Here is an 18,425-nt window from a genome sequence, read left to right as displayed (position 1 = left end):
TGATAGCGATGCCACGAGTAGCTCGATGCCAGGATCAGGATCAAGGAGTTTCGCTGCAGCGCCTGGTTAGATGACGCCTGGCTTCTCGGTAGCATGCTCATGCGAATCATCGTCTCGTAGTCTTGGCTCGACGAGGGGTCCAGCTTCCGGCTCCATCACACCAAGGGTGTGCCGTACACCTCGTTCGTGTGCACGTTCTGATTGCTGTCGTTCTGCCGGGATGCGCATTGCTGGAATTTAAAGGAGAAGGACTCTAATTAGACCTGGCTCCGTTTCCTCCGCGTATTCTCTCTTTTGTAATGGACATTCGGTTTTAGGATCTCATCGGAAAGATTTAGAAATTAAACCGATGGACATTTGTAGATGAATCGATGTCGCTATATGAAGGGAGGTTTATGAGAGATGATGCCTCATTTCCATGCACACGGAAAAGCGCCTTTTCCGCGCATATGGTAATGAGGCATGAGTCCAATTTTAGAGGTGGACCCGATGCAAAGGAGACGAGGTGCGCTATCGCGTGTTCTTTCGAAATTTATGAAAACGAATGTAAAAAAAAATGTATAGCCTCTCCAGTTCAATTTTTGTCATTTTACGGTTTCATGATTCAATGTCATTAATTCGCCATGGTGTTTACAGATTAACCACGGTCATCCTACAGCATGGGAGGCAGGGTAATAAGACATCCACGGGATCTGACATCCACATCCTGTATCCTTTGAGAGGGGAACTTCAGGGCGAATGAAGGAAGAGGACGCTGAAAGTGCTCCCAACTTACCGCTTGCTTCCGTTCCCAGCTCTTCATGGCTGACTTGTACTTCTCGAACTCGTGACACCAGTCCGAGTAGATCTTCTGGTAGTCGTTGGACTTGGCCGGAGCTGAGCAGCGATGCGCGTCCACGGTGATGTTGTACGAGCAGAGGAGAGCACCTCCTAGCCAGCAGTCGTACCTGCCGGCGTCCTGCTCGTTCACCCCGACGATCACCAGGCCCTTTTCCGAGGTCTCGATGAACTTATCGCTGCCGGCCCCGTACTTGTACACTATCTGGTAGCGGCCTTTCTCCTTGCTGTAGTGGTACCACCGCACCTCCTGGTTAGCCAGGACTTCTGGCATTTTCACGAAGCAACCCAGGTGCACCGACTGGCCCCAGGTCACCACCAATTTACGCTTGCCGACGCTGCTGTCGCAGACGTCTGCCGTGCTGTTCGACACGTCTTGGAGAAGTCTGAAACGGGAAGAAATTCCAAGCTATAAAGAGGACTGAATGGGAGGGAAAGATTTGGACTACGACACTTCTAGTGGTGCGTCTTCAAAGAGACATTGTTAATAAATCTGGCTCCTTAGAATTTATGGCTGACGAATAGGAAGATATTCCTTGGTAATTAATTATGGACGTAACTCGTCTTCATCAATGATATGATAGATTGAGAGTTTCTGGTCATTTACTTACCCAGGTGCGTAAGGTTTGCACGTATTCGTGTCCTTGTCCCACCCGCAGTAAGGATCATGGACGCAACGAAGACAGTTGTCGTATCGCTTCGAGCACATCACCAGATCGATCTGCTTGATCCGATGATCCGAGGCGACGTAAAGTGCCTTGTGCTCCTTGGAGATCTCCATCGCCTGGATGGGTTCCCCAGGAGTGACATCGAAGACGTCCAGCAGGATCGACTGGGACTCACCGTTGTTGTCCAGCCACTGGACCACCTTGTGGATCCTACCATCACCTGTAATCATTGGAACCAACCATCAGCACCTTACACATCCAACCAGTAAGACAATGATCAACTAATTCCAGATCGAGTCCATTCGAACTCCTTTCCGGAAGATCCCAAGCGTCCACTTCACCCTCCAGGATGCAGTTCGCCCAGACCAGCATCGAGGATCATCTTGAGCTAAGAGGATATGAAGGAGTCAGCCTATATGTGTCTGAGAAGTCAAATCGTTGGGGAAAGTATTTTCCGAATTGGGGTATACACATGAATTTCATTTCATCGACGTCGATTGAATTTCTTAGCGCCTTTCATATCCTCTTAAGATCTCGCTTCCCGGGAATCGACAATTGGGGCAAAAAAGGAGGTCTCGAAATTGGGCCAGGTCCCCAGGAAGTGCCTCGTCGAAGAGGTGGCCGGTCCTAATTGCACCAGATTTCAGCTGGTCTTTGACTCAAAGACTCGGTCTAGGCAAACTCAGGAGTGAGGGCGAAGCGTCGTTAGGAGAGGCGGAAGCGTATTTACTGGAGCCCGCGTAGTAGACCGTGTAGTCGAGGTCCATGCCCACGAAGTCAATCCTGAGCTTGTCGACCACCAGCTTGGTGAGCATTACGTCCCGTTTGTAGAAGACCGGCTTCTCGTTCTCGTGGGAGATCGCCGAGTCCATCAGCGGGTGGGACCTGATGAAGTTGAGGACGGTGTCCGGCAGGGTCTCGGTGTCGTTAACGCATTGTCCAGGTCGAGGCTCGGGCACCTTGTTCGAGAGCACCGGAAGCCAGGCGCTGCTGCTCGTCGCCTGCTCCTTGAACTTCCCCCGGAAGGCCTCTTGGATCGCGTCGATGTGGAACGAGCAGATCGCCGAACCCATCAACCCGTTCGTCGAGGTCGTGAAGGTCCCGTAGAAGTGGGTGTCGTCGCCCGGCACCTTGTAGATGCTCTCTGAAATCAGGGTACCGATCCAAATGTACGTGTACGTATACATACGTACGTACATATACGTACGTATGTACATACGTATCCCCGGCCCTCAATTAACGCGGAGTATTTCCTCCACGTGGATTCGTTTTACGCGAATGAAAATCGCTATAATAAAGTCTATCGCTACAAAAGAAAAAAAAAATTGTAAACAAAAACTAGTACGTGTAAGCTTTAGAAATACATATTTATTTCAAGTAGCTAACAAAGAAAAAATAATGACTCTTTAAAATCGCGTAAATTGAGGGCGGGGCGTATATACCTTCTCTCGCTGTGTAATTACTCGATTTGAGTCTTCACTTATTTTACCGTATAAGTAGACACATACAGGCACGAGTTTCTTCACTTAAAAATTACGTTGATGAATATTGATGAAAGTTATCTTCATTCCGACACACCTCATAAATGACAAGCGTAAAATGGAAAGATTACAAATTCGAAGACGCCCTTTTTTTTTTTAACTTAACTCTTTTTACGAGGAAAGAAGCACAGGGAGTAAAATAAATCGCGGGGATGTGACCGCCAAAAATTTGAGTTCACTTCATCTTCGACACGAGACATTCTATCTTAATAAGATGTCTGATAGCCGATCGTACAACTGTTAAAAGGAAATTGTTTAAATACAGGATTCGCATTCTTGGTGGAGGTGTTGGGGCATTTTCGTTCAAGTGGTGATGAGTAGATTTTGTTCTAGTAAAGGTGGACGGATGACTTACGTATTTCGTTGAAGTAGAAGGGAAACTCGCCAGGAATCGAGCAGTTGAGTCTAGCCTTGAGGTAGGTCGCCCAGTTTTGGGAGAGGATGTTCTTGCCGCCGGTGTCCCGCTTGCAGACCCGCGCAACCCGCGAGTACACGCTCTTTCCGCAATTGATGTACTCGACCGCGGTCTCGCGGAAGAAGAAGAAAACGTAGCTCCCGATGTCGAAGGACCCCACGAAGTTCGGCTCTGTGGGACAGAAAGCGAGTTTCGCCATTTTAATGGACAGCTAGACGGACCTGGGACATTTTCGGACCCGCGATCTCCCGGAATCCGACGAGAGTCCCGAGGGAATCTGTACTCGAAACAGAACGATTTCGCCAGGAAAGGTACGGGAAAAAATGAAAGAGCTCCCTCCCGGGAGATCTAAATTCATCTGAAAGCATTTACTCAAGGTCTACCACCTCCATAATCACGTGTTGAAGTTTCCAACGATTCGGTGCACCCAGTTTGGAGAAAAGTTTTATAAACATTTTGACGTTTTGGTATATATATATATACACACACATGACACTTTCGTATCACCTTAAGACCCGGAAAAATTAGAATTAAAATTTAAAGGGCATTTGAAAAAATGACAGTAAAAACAAGAGAAATTCGAATGAAATGTCATGGGAAAAAATTGTAATCTGCAGGGCAGCCTCGAATTACGCCGTTTAATGATGTATTCAATTCTGTATTTATCTCCATGTTTCGTTTCCTCGAACATTGGTCAATTCTTCTTTCTAGAGAGATTTCGTAATTATTATACTCAATCATGGCGTTATCGATACCGTCCCATTTCCTCTCCTCCTCGGCGCGAAAATGTCAATTTCAAGATGTGTAATTACGCGTTATGCAGACTTTATAACTCCTTCAGAATATGCATGTAAAAAGATCCTGGAAGGGGAGCCTAAAACTGTTTAATGCAGACAAGCTGCATAAGCGAGGCATTGCCGTGGTCGTATTTTAATTTTTTTATCTTCCTTTTCGGAAGGCATGATAACCGCGAATGGAGAGCGTTTCCCTGCGCAGGAGGGGGAATACTCTCTAACAATTTTCCCGAAATTGTTTTACTTGTCCTGCAGTCGTTCGAGCTCGCGGAATCGCGAGGGCAAAAACGTGAGCTCGTCTCTCGTCGAGCCCGACGCGAATAATCGTCTTGCGGGATGCGTTTTACCCGCAAGACGCGATGTAACGACGTTACTTTCCATCCGAGGGCTTCCACCCGAGCTTTGTATTACATCCTACGTAGAAGCGAGCCTCCTCCTCCGATTTGCAAAACCTTCGCCAACCCCTTTTCCGCGTTAACCTCGCCACGGCGTTTCTCCGCGGGGGGCCCGGGTAAATAAGTGAATAATACCGAGCAATTTGCGGAATACGGTGCCATTTCTGCGAGTGATGTTAAAAGAGAGACCGAGGGCAGGAATTACCGCCGATGTAACATCGTTTACTTAATGGCGAGACACTCGTAATTGTCGCAACGAGGAAAGCGAAGCACGAGGATCGTTTTGAGGATACTCCCCCTTAATATATCGTATTTTAAAACCTTTATTAAATATTAAGCCTTGAAAAATGCTGCTTTGAATATAATATTTTCACTAAGGGAACGGTTTAAATCATTTTAGGTAAGTTCGTAGTAATATACGCATATGATAAAATAATATGTACGATTATCGGAGATTTCGCTTTGATTTTTGGGTAATGTACTTTTTCTGGAGAGCAATGCATTAACCCTTATCACTCCAAGAATATTATAAAAAGTTGGCAGTATTACTACCGCTTGGAGTGATTAAGGTTAATAGTGCATATAGAATGTAGTAAATTCATACTCCTAGAACATAACGCATAATTCTATTTGTACGTTTTTATTACGTATCAAGGACTCATCGCGGTTGTGAGGTGTCAGAAATTGTAGTAACAAGCGATATTCATATGATCTTTTTAGAAATCCGATATAAAGAAATTTGTCATTTCGATGCGATTTAATGATGCTAAGTAAGGAAGCCTCGTGGAAGTGGAGTAACAAATCGTCCTTGAATTTTCATTAATTATATTGAGATTAACTATTCTCGGTCTATAAATTTTCAACGACAAGTACAAACCTTCGACTTTGAGCTCCGACAGAGAAAAACAATCAAAGCGTAATATCTCGGTAGGGAAATGCAAGGGCTCGTCGCGATAATGGCGAATCAGAGGTTGAAGAGAAAAGCGCGGAGGCGATGAAAAGGGGCGAGGAGAAAGGGGGAGGCGAAACACCGGAAGATACTGTCAGTGTCGATATATAGCGAGTGTCGCGAATGTCGCAACTCGAATTCCCCGTGAAAATAAAAGGAAAGAGGTGGCCTGGGGCGAGGACGGGGACGCTTTTCGTAGTTTTCATTTGACGCGCGATCGCGACGCTCGGGGCTTTTAACGGAAGTTTAATGAGCATCCACTTGTCGCTTTACGAGCCGAACTCCCGTTAAAAAGCACTTGGCTCGTCGAAAGCTGCCATTGTTGCCGATTCGAAATGCAATAACGCCCCGCTGAGGGGACGAGGGAAAAGTTCGAAAAGTGGGGCCGACTTCGCGAAGAAAATGAGGATAGAGTGAAACAGAAGACCGGGAATTTGAGTCCCGTCGATTGAATTGACGAAATTATTATGACGTCTGATGGAATGAACGCAAGAAAAATGGCTTACCGCGATTAGATAAAATTAAAGAAAAATGGGATAGGATAGGAAGCGATTAGAGACGTCGAAGCAGAGCCTCGACCTGCAGATCCTCATTAATTAACACCGAGGTCTATTTATCTCATGACTCTAATACTTATTTAAAGTAAAACTATCTAATGTGTTTCTGGATTTCCACTGATAACAATTATTTCGGGATGATAATTACTGATCAGCTGGGACGGTACACCGATATTCGGCACCAAGCACGTGGGGATGCTTTTATTTCCCGATTCCAGATTTATTTACGTTAAATTTATGCGGTAGATCTGAGACCCACTAAATAATAATTACTTAGAGATGGCAATTAACCAGCGAGTGATATTTTTTTCCTTTTACATCACTGTTTTCTTGAATAACAACCCCCTACTTTTAGGAAGCCTACGGTTCATTATTTGCCACCCTGGGTTTCCATCGGTCCGTAATTTTTCCCAGGGCAAGGAAAACACCATCGGTTACTTTTTTATCGCAGTCAATTGAAAGCCTTTATCGCGATGGAACGAAAGACTTGCGGCAAAGCCAGAGGAGGGAATAAAGGAGTCAAATTCAGAGGGAGGCAATTTCGAAGCTCCCCAAGAATTGCAAAGCGACCGAGGGGAAGGCGGCATTCGGAAGTCGCCCGAAAAGCTGCGACGAATTGAATCTCACTCTTTTTTTCTCTCTCTCTCTTTCTCGATTAAAAAAGAAAAAAGAAGAAGAGGACGTCCCCCGCCCGACTTTCCGCCGCGATTTCGTCGCTGCGTTTCCGCTTGGGCGTCGCTCCTGCCGAGGGGAGCGCAATCTCGCTTACAGTTCAGCGATTAAATCGATTGTCTAACGCCTCGAAGGGGAGGGTTCGATATATTAGAGAGACCCACGATCGAAGGAGGGAATCGAGAGGAAAAGGGGTTGCCTCAAAATTTCAGAAGCGCTCGATTTAATCCACTTTTTTTTTATCCCGCCACGACACACCAACACCGTTCGAAAAATATTTGTAATTTTCGTGCGATTTAAGTACTCCCAGTTTTATAACGAGGATTTCATAAAATACTTATATGTTTATACTTAACACGAAGAGAGACATTTATTATGTTACGTGTAATCAGGGATTCCTGATTCGTTATGAAGTTCCAAGAGGAGCCGAAATCGTTTAGAAATTTACGTACATATTGCCGTATTACGTACATACACCGAGTTTTATTACAAGAATTTCATAAAATACTTATATGTTTATACTTAATCCAAAGATAGATATTTATTATGTTATGTGTAATCAGGGATTCCTGATTCGTTAGGAAGTTCCAAGAGGAGCCGAAATCGTTTAGAAATTTACGTACATATTGCCCATGGTTGTTACTTCGATGGGTTCCTATTGAACAACGAGGGACCGAGGGAGCAAAGGGACGAATGGCCTCGCAAAGGTCGCTCCGCGATTTCGCGTGTTGAAAGAGCCAATTAAATCGGTACCCAACCTTCAACCCTCCGAATAAACCCTCGTCCACTTTTGGAGCGTCTCATTCCGAAATTAATCCGACTTGCGCACTCGTCCTGCTTCCCGTCCTGACGTTCAGGAAGAGGGAGAGTCGATCCTCCGGATGTTTTGTTCCGGAGGGACGCGAAACGTCGGGGCGAGATGAGAAAGAACGACAGACTGGTTATGATTATGTCTAATCAAATTTCGCCCTCCGGTTCCTTTTACGGATTAACGCGAAAAACAGCGCGACGGGATTCGCATTCAAATTCATCTCCTGAAGTCGCATTTAAACTCTGCCCTCATTCCGAATAAGGCGCTCTAATTAAAACAATTTTAAAAATCAGTACTGAAAACATTCACCTGCGCAATTAGACCAACCCTGAATATTCACTTTTCACTCTACCCGTTATAATTTTTAGTCATAAAAAATTGATTTACTGAATGTTACAACATTCCATACATTGCAGGAATGAAATTATACATAAGCTCAGGGAGATATACTTTGGAAAATACAGAAAGATAGGACTGCTATATCAATTAGCCTCGGTAATAGACATTCTTAAACAGAAAATAACATGATAATAGTTATTTTAAAACTAAATATATAAGAAAAATATTTAAGAAATTACTGTTATCGAAGACAGTACCTAATCAGTATCTAAATTTCGGAGTTCTCGATTTTGAGAGCACCCGGGAAGACGCGGAGAGTCCAGGGAGTGATTTAGCCGAGTCTTGCGCGGAGTTAACGCGCCGGTTAAGTTAACGGAGAAGCGGCTGACAAGGCACGCGACTCTTCTCTCGGCGTCGTAAAGGTCGTATCGCATGTGCGAGGACCCATGAAAGTGGACGGCCGCTCTCGTCAGCCTGTTATTCAAGGCTTGTTACATCTCTTCCTCGCCCTCTTTCTCTCTTTCCCGTTCTCTCCGTCGCTTTCTCGCGTCCACCCGCGTGTCGCTCCCTCTCTCTCATCCCCTTAGTTCGCGCGAGCCTCTCTCTTCTCCGAGGCCGGATCGCATCAGTCTTCATTGTAGGCACTTTAGAGACTGCGACGAGGAGAGAACCCCATCCGTCTCTCGACTCTCTCCTCGCGCATTTAATCAACGCCTTTGCTAATAGACAAACTCGATGTACAGGACGGAGGGAAGGACAGAAGGCCAGCGAGAAATTAAACGGCGAAACAAATGGCCAATCATCCCCCTCGGCTGGCCAACTCGCGAAAAGCGGATTTCCAGGCCCCAGAAAACTTGGCCTGGGCATATTTATAGGGAAACCTTATCTGCCGTCTTTTCAGAGTTTGCCTGAATAATTAGAAAGAATTTTTTCGATGCTATAAAACCTTCGCCGGGATCTTCACGACTCGAGAAAGCGAGGAGAGGGAAGTCTCTTTTTGGGGACTTCAACGCCTGCGCAGGCAATGTCTCGTGACTTCATTTCTTTTTTTCCCAACCACTGGTGGTGTTTAATTCTTTATCCAACGAATCATAACTTTTAATGATGTTTCTTTCGACGAATGGCAACTTCTACTTTTGTTTAACGATTGGTCATTTTGGATTTTTATTTCAGACAGCGAATTATCGCAATCGCCTCGTGTACGTCGAAGTATATGTGTACCGTGCTAAACGGGCTGAACGTAATTTTTGGTTTAATTTCGACATGGGGTAATTTTCGAGTGGCGAGATTTAATTAATTTCGAGGGAGGCAGAGTGGGTGGCGTGAAATCCTTTATTAATAGGCAAACTCGGCGTATACAGAATAATAGCCTCTGACATTAAGTGAAGGAAAGGCAGAAATCAAGGGGAGAGGGCAATAGGGTAAAATGATCCTCGCGAAATTAAACGTCGAAATAAATAGCTAATTATACCCCCGGAATACCGGCAAGGGGTGAATTACGAGAAACCCGGGGGCGACTAACGTACTCGAGATGGGCTGTCTCTTTGCCAATTAAAACTTCCCTTACAATTAAATATTATTTTTTCTGATAACTTGAAACCATCACTGCTAGCAAATTCTTCCGTAGAGTCCAATGTCGAGATTTGATTGAATGTCGAATTACAAAAATCTGAACACCGTTTTCATCTCATAAAGCCTTTCCAACCGCACGGAAAAGAGTGGTAAAAATATCGAAAGAATTAATTTCGAACTGTATATGGAATTAGCCGGGAGTTGCCGCAGGTTACTAAGCCAAAAGCTAAAAGCGAAAAATTCCCTCTGAATGAAATTTCCTTCTTCCACCGTGAATTACATCACATCATGGTCAGGTTTCACCGTAACCCATGCCGGGGTGAATTAAACCCGGTGCAGCTGGAAGTTCCTTAATACGTATTAAAAATTCCCAGTTTTTCCATCCAGTGTAAAAAAGTTCGCGGAAATGTAATACCACGAAATTGCACCATACCGTAAACTAAATTCTGAAAAAAACCCTTTACTTCGGATAATTAACATTTTAGTAAATAATACAAGGGACAGCCTTTAAAAAAAATATATATATAAAAGGGAGTATATGTTAAGCCTTATAACATATACCGACATTTATTTCCACTCGTTCGATTTTCCATCCTCCTTGTTTCCACCGTCTACTTATACTTTCTCGGGCAAAAAGACCGACAGGAAACCATCATTACCACCTGTACTTTCCCGCGCAAAAAGATCTGCCGATAATCATTGCCGCAGTCATTCAGCCTCGTAAATAAATTCCAAAGTAACGTGTACCGGGCGAGGTAACGCGAAATTACATTAGCGCTGTAAAGACGGCTCTCTCGGGAGGTGATTACTTTATTGTCTGCCGGGCCAGCAAAAACCGACGAAAAAATGCATTACGGATCGGATTCGAAGCCAGTGTTCCGGAACGAGGACCGAGTCGGCGACTTTAACTCGAGACTCGGTTCCACGTCGGCGATTCGTCGTAGAGACTGTTCGAGCGGAACTGCTCGATCGAGTAGCACGGAATCGGGCGGAAAAGGGGCGGATTAATCTTATGAGCATGTACTAAACGAGGCCCCGGGACGTTCAACCCTTCCTCCAGGGGGGTAAGTCCAACTTCTTCGACGTCGCTTCCAAGACGGAGGATATGGATTCCTCCATGGAAGGAGGTGTCTCGAACGGGGATGTTCGCTAGAGACGGAGAGAGCTGTTATTTGACGACTTTGGAATTGGATCTGGCACTGCTGAGCACTGACAGAATCTAATTCGGTAAAAAAAAATAGTAATTGTGACGAGGGAAACTTATTGAAGCATTCAGCGGAGTTAATTTTGCCATAGTTTTCATTCACGCGGCATAATTTTGTTTTTTAATAATGGAGGAAAGAGGTGCCTCGAACGGGGGTGTTCACTCGAGACGGAGAGGGCTGTTAATTTACAATTTTTAAATTGGATCTGGCACTTCTGAGCACTGATAGAATCTAATTCGGTAAAAAAGAAATAATAATTGTGACGTGGAAGACTAATTAATTATAAATTATCGAAGGATCATTTCGGATCTATTCTCTCGCAGATTTTTAGGGAGCATTTTACATGTACAGAAGTAACGCAATTAAATTAGTCGCAATTTTCCTTGTTAGTAGATTCGCCCTGTAGAGTATAGGTGCACGAAATGTTGACTCGCTCTAGTTATACTTTTTGATGAGTGGGTGTCCTCTGGCGAGATTTTTTTAAGGAAAAGGCACCCTGAAACGATTCACTCATCCCCCATCACTTATTGTAAAGAGCAAATGGTGCCTAATGGAGTCTTTATTGTCCCGAAGTGTCGGACGCAATTAACCAGCGGCTAAAAGTCGACTAAGAGGCGACTTTGGGGAGTGTTGCAAAGTTGGCAGAACGGGTATCACTCGAAGCTCTGAATTCGTTAACAAAGAGGAAGAGAGGGACAGAAAGCCGCCGTGATTTATTATCACCCGGGAGCGGGGTTATTAAAAGCGGGACATTTATTCCGAAGGTGGAAGTATTTCCTTAAGAACGTCTCCAATGTTAGCTACTATCCCCGTAAAGTAAGTGCAAATAACCCTTTAAATAACCCACATTACGACTAAAAATTAGGGGCAAGACCTACCAGTTTATAACAATTTATATTGTATTAAGCCCGGAGCTTATTATCCTTAAGAGCAATCTTTCAGAACAATCTTCACGGAATTAAATTTCCTCCCTTAAATGGGGTTAACTCCTTCCTCCCCATTTTGCAGGTTTTATTTTCAAAACGGCCAATTTCCCCGAGATTATTCATGAAAATAATTACCCTGGCATCTGGGAGATTGTTTAAAATTCCCAGATGAGCTCTCATTGTGGCGAGGATGTATTGTTACCGGCGAGTCTCTTTACGCGGTCATTGAAGGAAAGGAAAACGGAAAAGGGGGGCGAGGTCGAGTAACAATGAATCCTGAAAGGTAAAAAAGGAGGGTACTCACTGTCCAGCCACTTGGAGTCGTACTTCAGGGTCCTCTTGTAGCTGAAGACCATTTCTTTTGCGGTGAGGTTGTAAAGGTCGGTACGGAAGATCACTGTATCGGCCTTGGTGAATTCAGCGTTTGTCCCGGAATACAAGGCTGGCAGGTCACCAGGATTTCCCTTTTCCACCCAAACGGCTGTGGAATTGTCCAATGGGTCATAGGGACACTTTGCGATGCCCATTCCTACACCAGGGACGAATTCGTGCCTAGGCAGGTGGGTCAGGTTGCTCTGAAAGAAAATTGGGGAAAAAATTGTATTATCAAATAACGTCATTTCGCGAGCAAGAGGCCGAAATGATTTCCCGATTTTCAAGGTCCTGACAGGATATAAACGCGACTCGTCCCGGAAACTGTTAAAACGTAAATTCCGGGGAAACTTGGCTAGGATCGAATAAACGATTCAAGTCGACATCTCGTTTGGGGCGATCCGCGCGTTTTCTCAAAATTTCGGGAAAAAGTGGATGTTAAATTTGGGTGGAAGTGGACCAGGAAGAGGCTCGACTCTCTTTCCGAGAGAGGTGGAGGGGAAGATAATGCGATGGTACATGGATGTCGAAAGAGTGCCCAAAGGGACCATTCGCCCGACGAGGACGAGGACCGGGACCGAGCTGTGGAAAGTCGTTTGCAGATATTCTCTTTGCTCGGGCACTGCCCCGAGAAGAAGATTGGCCGTTCCCGAAAAAGGGCAAGAGTCCAGTCGTTACGGAAATGCTCTACGGTTCCCTGGGGACTCGTAATCTTCGCGCATCGCCGGGCTAAATATTCTTTCGGCATCGTTTCCGATGGGAACGGGCCTCGGGAAAGGTGGCGGGAATAACTTCTACCCTAAGTTACGAGGTAGGATACTCACGTAGATCACCCAATCCTTCGGGGAATGAGCGTTCGTTCCGCATATGTAGAGCCGGTTTCCGTCGCCCATCGGCTGGATCACGCGGATGTGATTGCGGCAGTCGAAGAGCTGAAAATCAGGAGATTAAGGTTAATCATAATTTATCCCTCGTTAATGAAACACGACGCGAGAATTCTCTCCGGCTGACCTAGGTCAAGTTTTACTCCACGGTGACCTCGCTCGAGATCGTTTCAAGCTTCAAACGTTTAAGTTCTTCAGGTCCTAGATTTCTCTTCCCCGGGTAACTTCTATACAATAGAGCTCCTACACCGAGGAAAAAATATGTCACGTACCGAAGAAACATTACTTTAATTCAAAAAACCGAATTATTTCCCTCAAACTCTCAAATTTGTCAGAATTTCGAAGAAACGTTGCATCGAATTTGCTCGAGTGTATTGAAATGGAGTAATTAACCTTCGAATTAACAACATATTTCTTTGGTGCAATGGAATATTTTTCTCGGCGCACTTTGGGCCTTCAAAGTGGCCGCGATTTTCATTATACATTCGCAATTTCCAGAAGTAGGAATCTCGCATTCGAGGAGTACAAGGGATTTGCGAGATTCGAAAGAAAAATCCATTCTCGAGACATTCCGAACCTCGGCCACGCGTGAACTATATATTCTCGTGCAAGTACCAAGTGCACGCGGGGGTGGTTCATTGCATAAAAGGGCGCAAAGTTGAAGGGGGAGGGCCCTTCGGCAAAATGGACGATTTCGAGCGTTTTTACGACGGCATCAACAATCGGAAACTATAAGGAACTCGGGCCGACGTTTGAGGGTTTATCGGGGCACGGTCGTTCCTCTTTACTCGAGATTTACGGTGACGAAGCGGAACAAATGTTTCGCGGAGAAAAGCGAGAAGGCCGCGCGGTTCCGCATGCGAATTACGCGGCCGCGGGTGTGCGGAAAAATTGGCATCGCCGTCACGCGTCCGGAATATTGGTGCGGTTCGGGACGACCTTACACCTCCGATGTTTACGCGCGATGCATACGAATCAAGTGCATCGATAAAACGGTGCACTCTGGCCTGCATCGGCCTCGCATCCGGCGAATCTCCGATGCACCTGCGGAAAAGACCTGCCGACCTGGACCGAGGTAATTAGAATTCCCCTGGAGGACTCTGATCCACATTTCGATGACTCGCCTCGCATATTCCGCATTCCTTTCCGCATTTGCATACGCCGAAAGGGTGCATGGTGCAGTTCTGCACCCGACGATTGCAGCTGCGAATTAACTCGGTCTTGATTTCCCCGGTGATGGTGAATTAACGGGTAATTAATTTACGGAGATGTATCGAGATGTTAGATTTGACATTAGCTCGTATTTTCAATTTTTGAAATTTCCGAAATTACCTATTATGCATACGAATCATCGATAGAACGGTGCACTCTGGACTGCATCGGCCTCGCATCCGGCGAATCTTAATTTGCGAATAATTAATTTACGGTGACGTATGGAGATATTAGGAAATTTAACATTAGCTTGTCTTTTCAATTTTTGAAATTTGTGGAATTAGTTAGTATGCACACGAATCAGGAGCATCGATTAAACGGTGCACTCTAGATTGCACCAAGAGAATTTTATTCCATAAGTTCTTCTCTCTCGTGCGTTCTTTTCCAGATTTTAATTTAAGTTTAATTTAGGTTGTCGAATTCGCCGGCGAGAACTCTCGGTTAGGCGAGGAAAGACGCGAAATGAAGTTCGAAGGAAACGAGCCAGAGAAATGATGCACGAATTTAATCAGGCTTACCTCCGACTTGCCCTTGGACACGCAATTCGCCACGTTGTTCGGCTCCAAATGAAGAGCATCCCTCTGGAACAGAAAGAAACGGGGAACCGTTGAAAATGTTGAATGGTAGGAAACGAGTGATAGGAATTACGTCCGAAAAAAACCATGACAATCTCATCCCAGTAATGGCTTTTCATAAAAACGGCACGGAACTCGAACGATCTCGTTCTCCACCGAGGTCTAAAAATTCCAGTTTTTGAGTAAATTTCCACGGTTAAATCTCGTTGAAATCGTAGTGAATAAATAAAAGAGGGAAGGCAAAACTCCGCCTCATTTTTCGAAGTTCCTCGGATGTGCCCGAGAACAGAAATTTTTTCTGACCCAGTTCGAGCGCGAACGGCACCGTGAAAACGTTCGTCAATTTATTTGCAATTTTGTATTTACAGAACGGACGGCAACAATATAACAAACTTCCGTCACCCGACTGCGTACACTGATAAAAAAGCGAAACGAAGTAAACTCAGCTACGGTATATTATATTACTAATAAATTCCTAGATGCACTTAGTGATACAGGCCTGAAATATCATGTTACAAGCTGGTCTAAACAATTGTCGGTAAAATGTCATAAAATTCGACAGTGGTTCGTAAATGTAGAAACGTAATATACTAATTCAAATCGTCAGATGAAATTGGTAATCTCAATATATAACACTGTACAAAAGATACATACGACAAACATTTTTAATGGCGCACGAGTTCCTCCGGTTATTTTCCGTCCCAGAATACCAGAACACGCGTTTGCACTTTTGATCCAAATTTCTCGAAAAGGAAATAAAATACCAAACCCAGGAATGACCATCCGTCACTGAATAAACCTAAAACCAAAGAAGTCCCCACTTCATCCGCACTTCCGTGATTAAACTTCAGAGCCCGGGAGTGGCCAGGGAAAAATTGGGAAAAATTGGGAAAAATTGGAGCACGCGGTTTCTACCCGGCCAAAGTTTCCGTTTTCGCGGGAAGAAAAATCGGGGCGATTTCCGGGTAATTCTTTCGCATTCCCTGGGATATCCACGGGGGAAAGTGGGGCGTGACTTTTCGGTCCATTTCTTGAAATTTCCGAGGTGTGGCTCGGAGGCTGGCCCGAGGAAGTTCCTGCAGAGCCCGAGAGCATGCTCCAGATTTCGCGAGGAGGGCACTCGCCGGTCGCGGGTGGAAGGCGCGAACCCTCCTTTTCTCCCACATCTCTCTCTTTCTCTTTTTATTCTGAAAGCTTCAAACGCGCCCCGGAACAGGGTCAACATTCGGACTTCAGACTTCACAGGGGCCGGAGTCGGGACGAAACGAGACGCCGAGGAAAGAGAGACGCGCGATGACGAGGGACCGGCAAGAAAGCGACGCGGTAATTGTGCCGTACCGAAACTAAAGTACCGTGACTGGAAGTACTTCATTTCGTGCGAGAGGTGACACCCACTTTGCGTGCTCTATCTTTGGCAGTCGCGGAGGCCCTGTGAAAATTGACGCTCTTGTTGTTTACGGAGTGGCGTTAAACAGCTGATCACGAAACAAATAGGGGAGATCTAGTCACGGTGCTTTAGTTTCGTTTGAATCGATGTTACAATTGTGCCGCGGTACAATTTACTTTAGTCCCGCCTGAATCGATGTTACAATTGTAACGCGATACAATTGCAACGCGGTGCTTCATCATGGTTTGACGTAATCAGCTGATCATGAAACGCGCAGAGATCTACTCACGGTGCTTTAGTTTCGTTTATATCGATGTTACAATTGTACCGAGGTACAATTTACTGCAGTTTCGCTTCAATCGATGTTATAATTGTAACGCGATACAATTGCAACGCGGTGCTTCATCATGGTTTGACGTAATCAGCTGATCATGAAACAAGTAGAGATCCCCTCTTTTTTACTGAATTTCACGGTTTTTGGAGCGCGTTCAAAATTGTTAATTAGATAATAAATATATAGAGAAATAAAGCGACCAGGGAAATGTGCAATTCCCTCGATGGAATCTCAGTTGAACGAGTACTCGAGAACGCTTTCGCGAATTAACTCCGCGATATCCCAAACGCCCTCGGATTGCAGCGCTGCATATTAAGGGCGAATCATCTGGCGCATATTCGCCCGCACTCGCGCGATGCAGCCTCGGGCCTTGTTTCGTTTTATCTTTGCCTCTATAATAATTAACTTCGACGTGGTGCAGCATGCCACCCGGGTGCTTATCATGGAGGTCGAGTGCATACTAGAAAGTAGCACAGCCGTCACCCTCTTACGATTCGATCCCGGCGTTTCAGCCCCTTCTTTCTCCTTTCCATCGTTCATGGTGACTCGTTTCCCCGGTACCCACTTCATATTCCGTACACGCGCAGCCTACCCATCGGGTTCGTCTAGAAAACCAGGAGCAGATTTCTATCGTCCGCCATTGGCTCGCTAACGAGCTCCACTGGTTCATGATCGAACCGCCATGATTCGGGTTCGACCCAAAATTCATGACTATCAGTGAAGATCGAAAATTATTCCAAATTTTCCGGGGAAGAAATGAGACGAGAGTTATAAAAAACTTCGTAGAATCTCTGGACTATTTCCTACTTTAATTATAATTAACGAGGGATGAATCGTTTCTTGAAATGAAAGGTGTTAACTCGATCTGTTCGTGATAGAATCGCTATTATTCAAGTTCGACCCAAAATTCATGACTATCAGTGAAGATTGAAAATTATTCCAAATTTTCCGGGGAAATAATGAGACGAGAATTATGAAGACTTTGTAGAATCTCTGGACTATTTCCTACTTTAATTATAATTAACGAGGGGTGAATCGTTTCTTGAAATGAAAGGTGTTAACTCCACCTGTTCGCGATCGAACCGCCATGATTCAAGCCCGACCAAAAATCCATGACTACCGGTGAAAATCCAGAATTATTCTAAATTTATCTTAACGAAATAATTGTGTTGCCTCAATGAAATAATCGCTCTCGGACGTTTTATAAGCCTCGAGCTGCCCATGAAATTATTTAACAGACGTATAAAAAGAAATGGACAATTTCCTCCCCTTAATCCGGAGCGTCCCTCGGGCGTCTCCTCGCAGCTCTCGACGCACATCGAAATGCGCAAAGATCTGTTCGCCGAGCCAACTTTCGGATCCATTCAGGGCCGTTAACGAGGCCACAAAATTCGCAAGAAATCCCCAGCCTTTCGGGCCTTTCGTGCCAGTTTCCTCATTTCCCAGTGATTAAAGGGCGAAACGAGTTCGGGAAACTCCCGGGCGGCGGGGTCGCGCAAACTGGGAACCCCTGCTTATTTCCCGGCGACATCATCACCTCGCCAGGAGCTTAATCAACCCCGGTGGATGTCGAAAGTCTAAGCCGACAGAGCTGAATAGAGAGCCGCGACTGGTCCACAGACGGTGGAGGCGAGGCGCACAAGTCGGAGGCGCGGAAAGCCCTCGGATGAGAGGGGCGCTCCGAAAGACAGAGGGGGCGAGTGGTGATTACACGTGGATACGGCAAGGCATAATCAGTGCACCCTTCTTGCATCCGGCGCCGATCTTGCCGACGTGCCCCAGGAGGTCGTCGCAAATCAAAAGCCTTCCTCCAGTCTACGATACCCCAGCAGGCGCGATCGGATTCTCGGATATCTCGCAGAGAGCCGAGCCAGAACATCCCAAAGCCCGGGGTGCCAAATGCCGAGAAAAAATTCGATATTAATGTGGACTGGGATTTATGATTTTTTTTTTTAATTTAGAAACGGGATATGTAATTAG

General features: G+C 45.4%; 1 protein-coding gene across 2 annotated transcripts in view; it reads right to left on the bottom strand.

The window, feature by feature from the left end:
* Positions 1–136: 136 nt before the first annotated feature.
* The window catches only part of LOC105700565 (semaphorin-2A), a 280,045-nt gene continuing 261,756 nt past the window's right edge, over positions 137–18,425 (bottom strand). For both annotated transcript variants that reach the window (XM_012426521.2, XM_012426520.1), the window contains 8 exons: positions 14,668–14,730; positions 12,878–12,985; positions 11,986–12,256; positions 3,402–3,632; positions 2,236–2,649; positions 1,449–1,725; positions 776–1,223; positions 137–230 (listed from right to left, as the gene is read on the bottom strand). In XM_012426521.2, the coding sequence (XP_012281944.1) occupies positions 156–230; positions 776–1,223; positions 1,449–1,725; positions 2,236–2,649; positions 3,402–3,632; positions 11,986–12,256; positions 12,878–12,985; positions 14,668–14,730 (1,887 nt within the window). In that variant the 3' untranslated portion in view covers positions 137–155. The remainder of the gene's footprint in view (positions 231–775; positions 1,224–1,448; positions 1,726–2,235; positions 2,650–3,401; positions 3,633–11,985; positions 12,257–12,877; positions 12,986–14,667; positions 14,731–18,425) is intronic.

Source organism: Orussus abietinus, unplaced genomic scaffold, assembly GCF_000612105.2.
Source record: "Orussus abietinus isolate OABI.00-Male unplaced genomic scaffold, Oabi_2.0 scaffold2, whole genome shotgun sequence".
NCBI lineage: Eukaryota > Metazoa > Arthropoda > Insecta > Hymenoptera > Orussidae > Orussus > Orussus abietinus.
The sequence above is the reverse complement of the archived record's forward strand: the minus strand, read 5'-3'. Positions and strand labels throughout refer to the sequence as shown.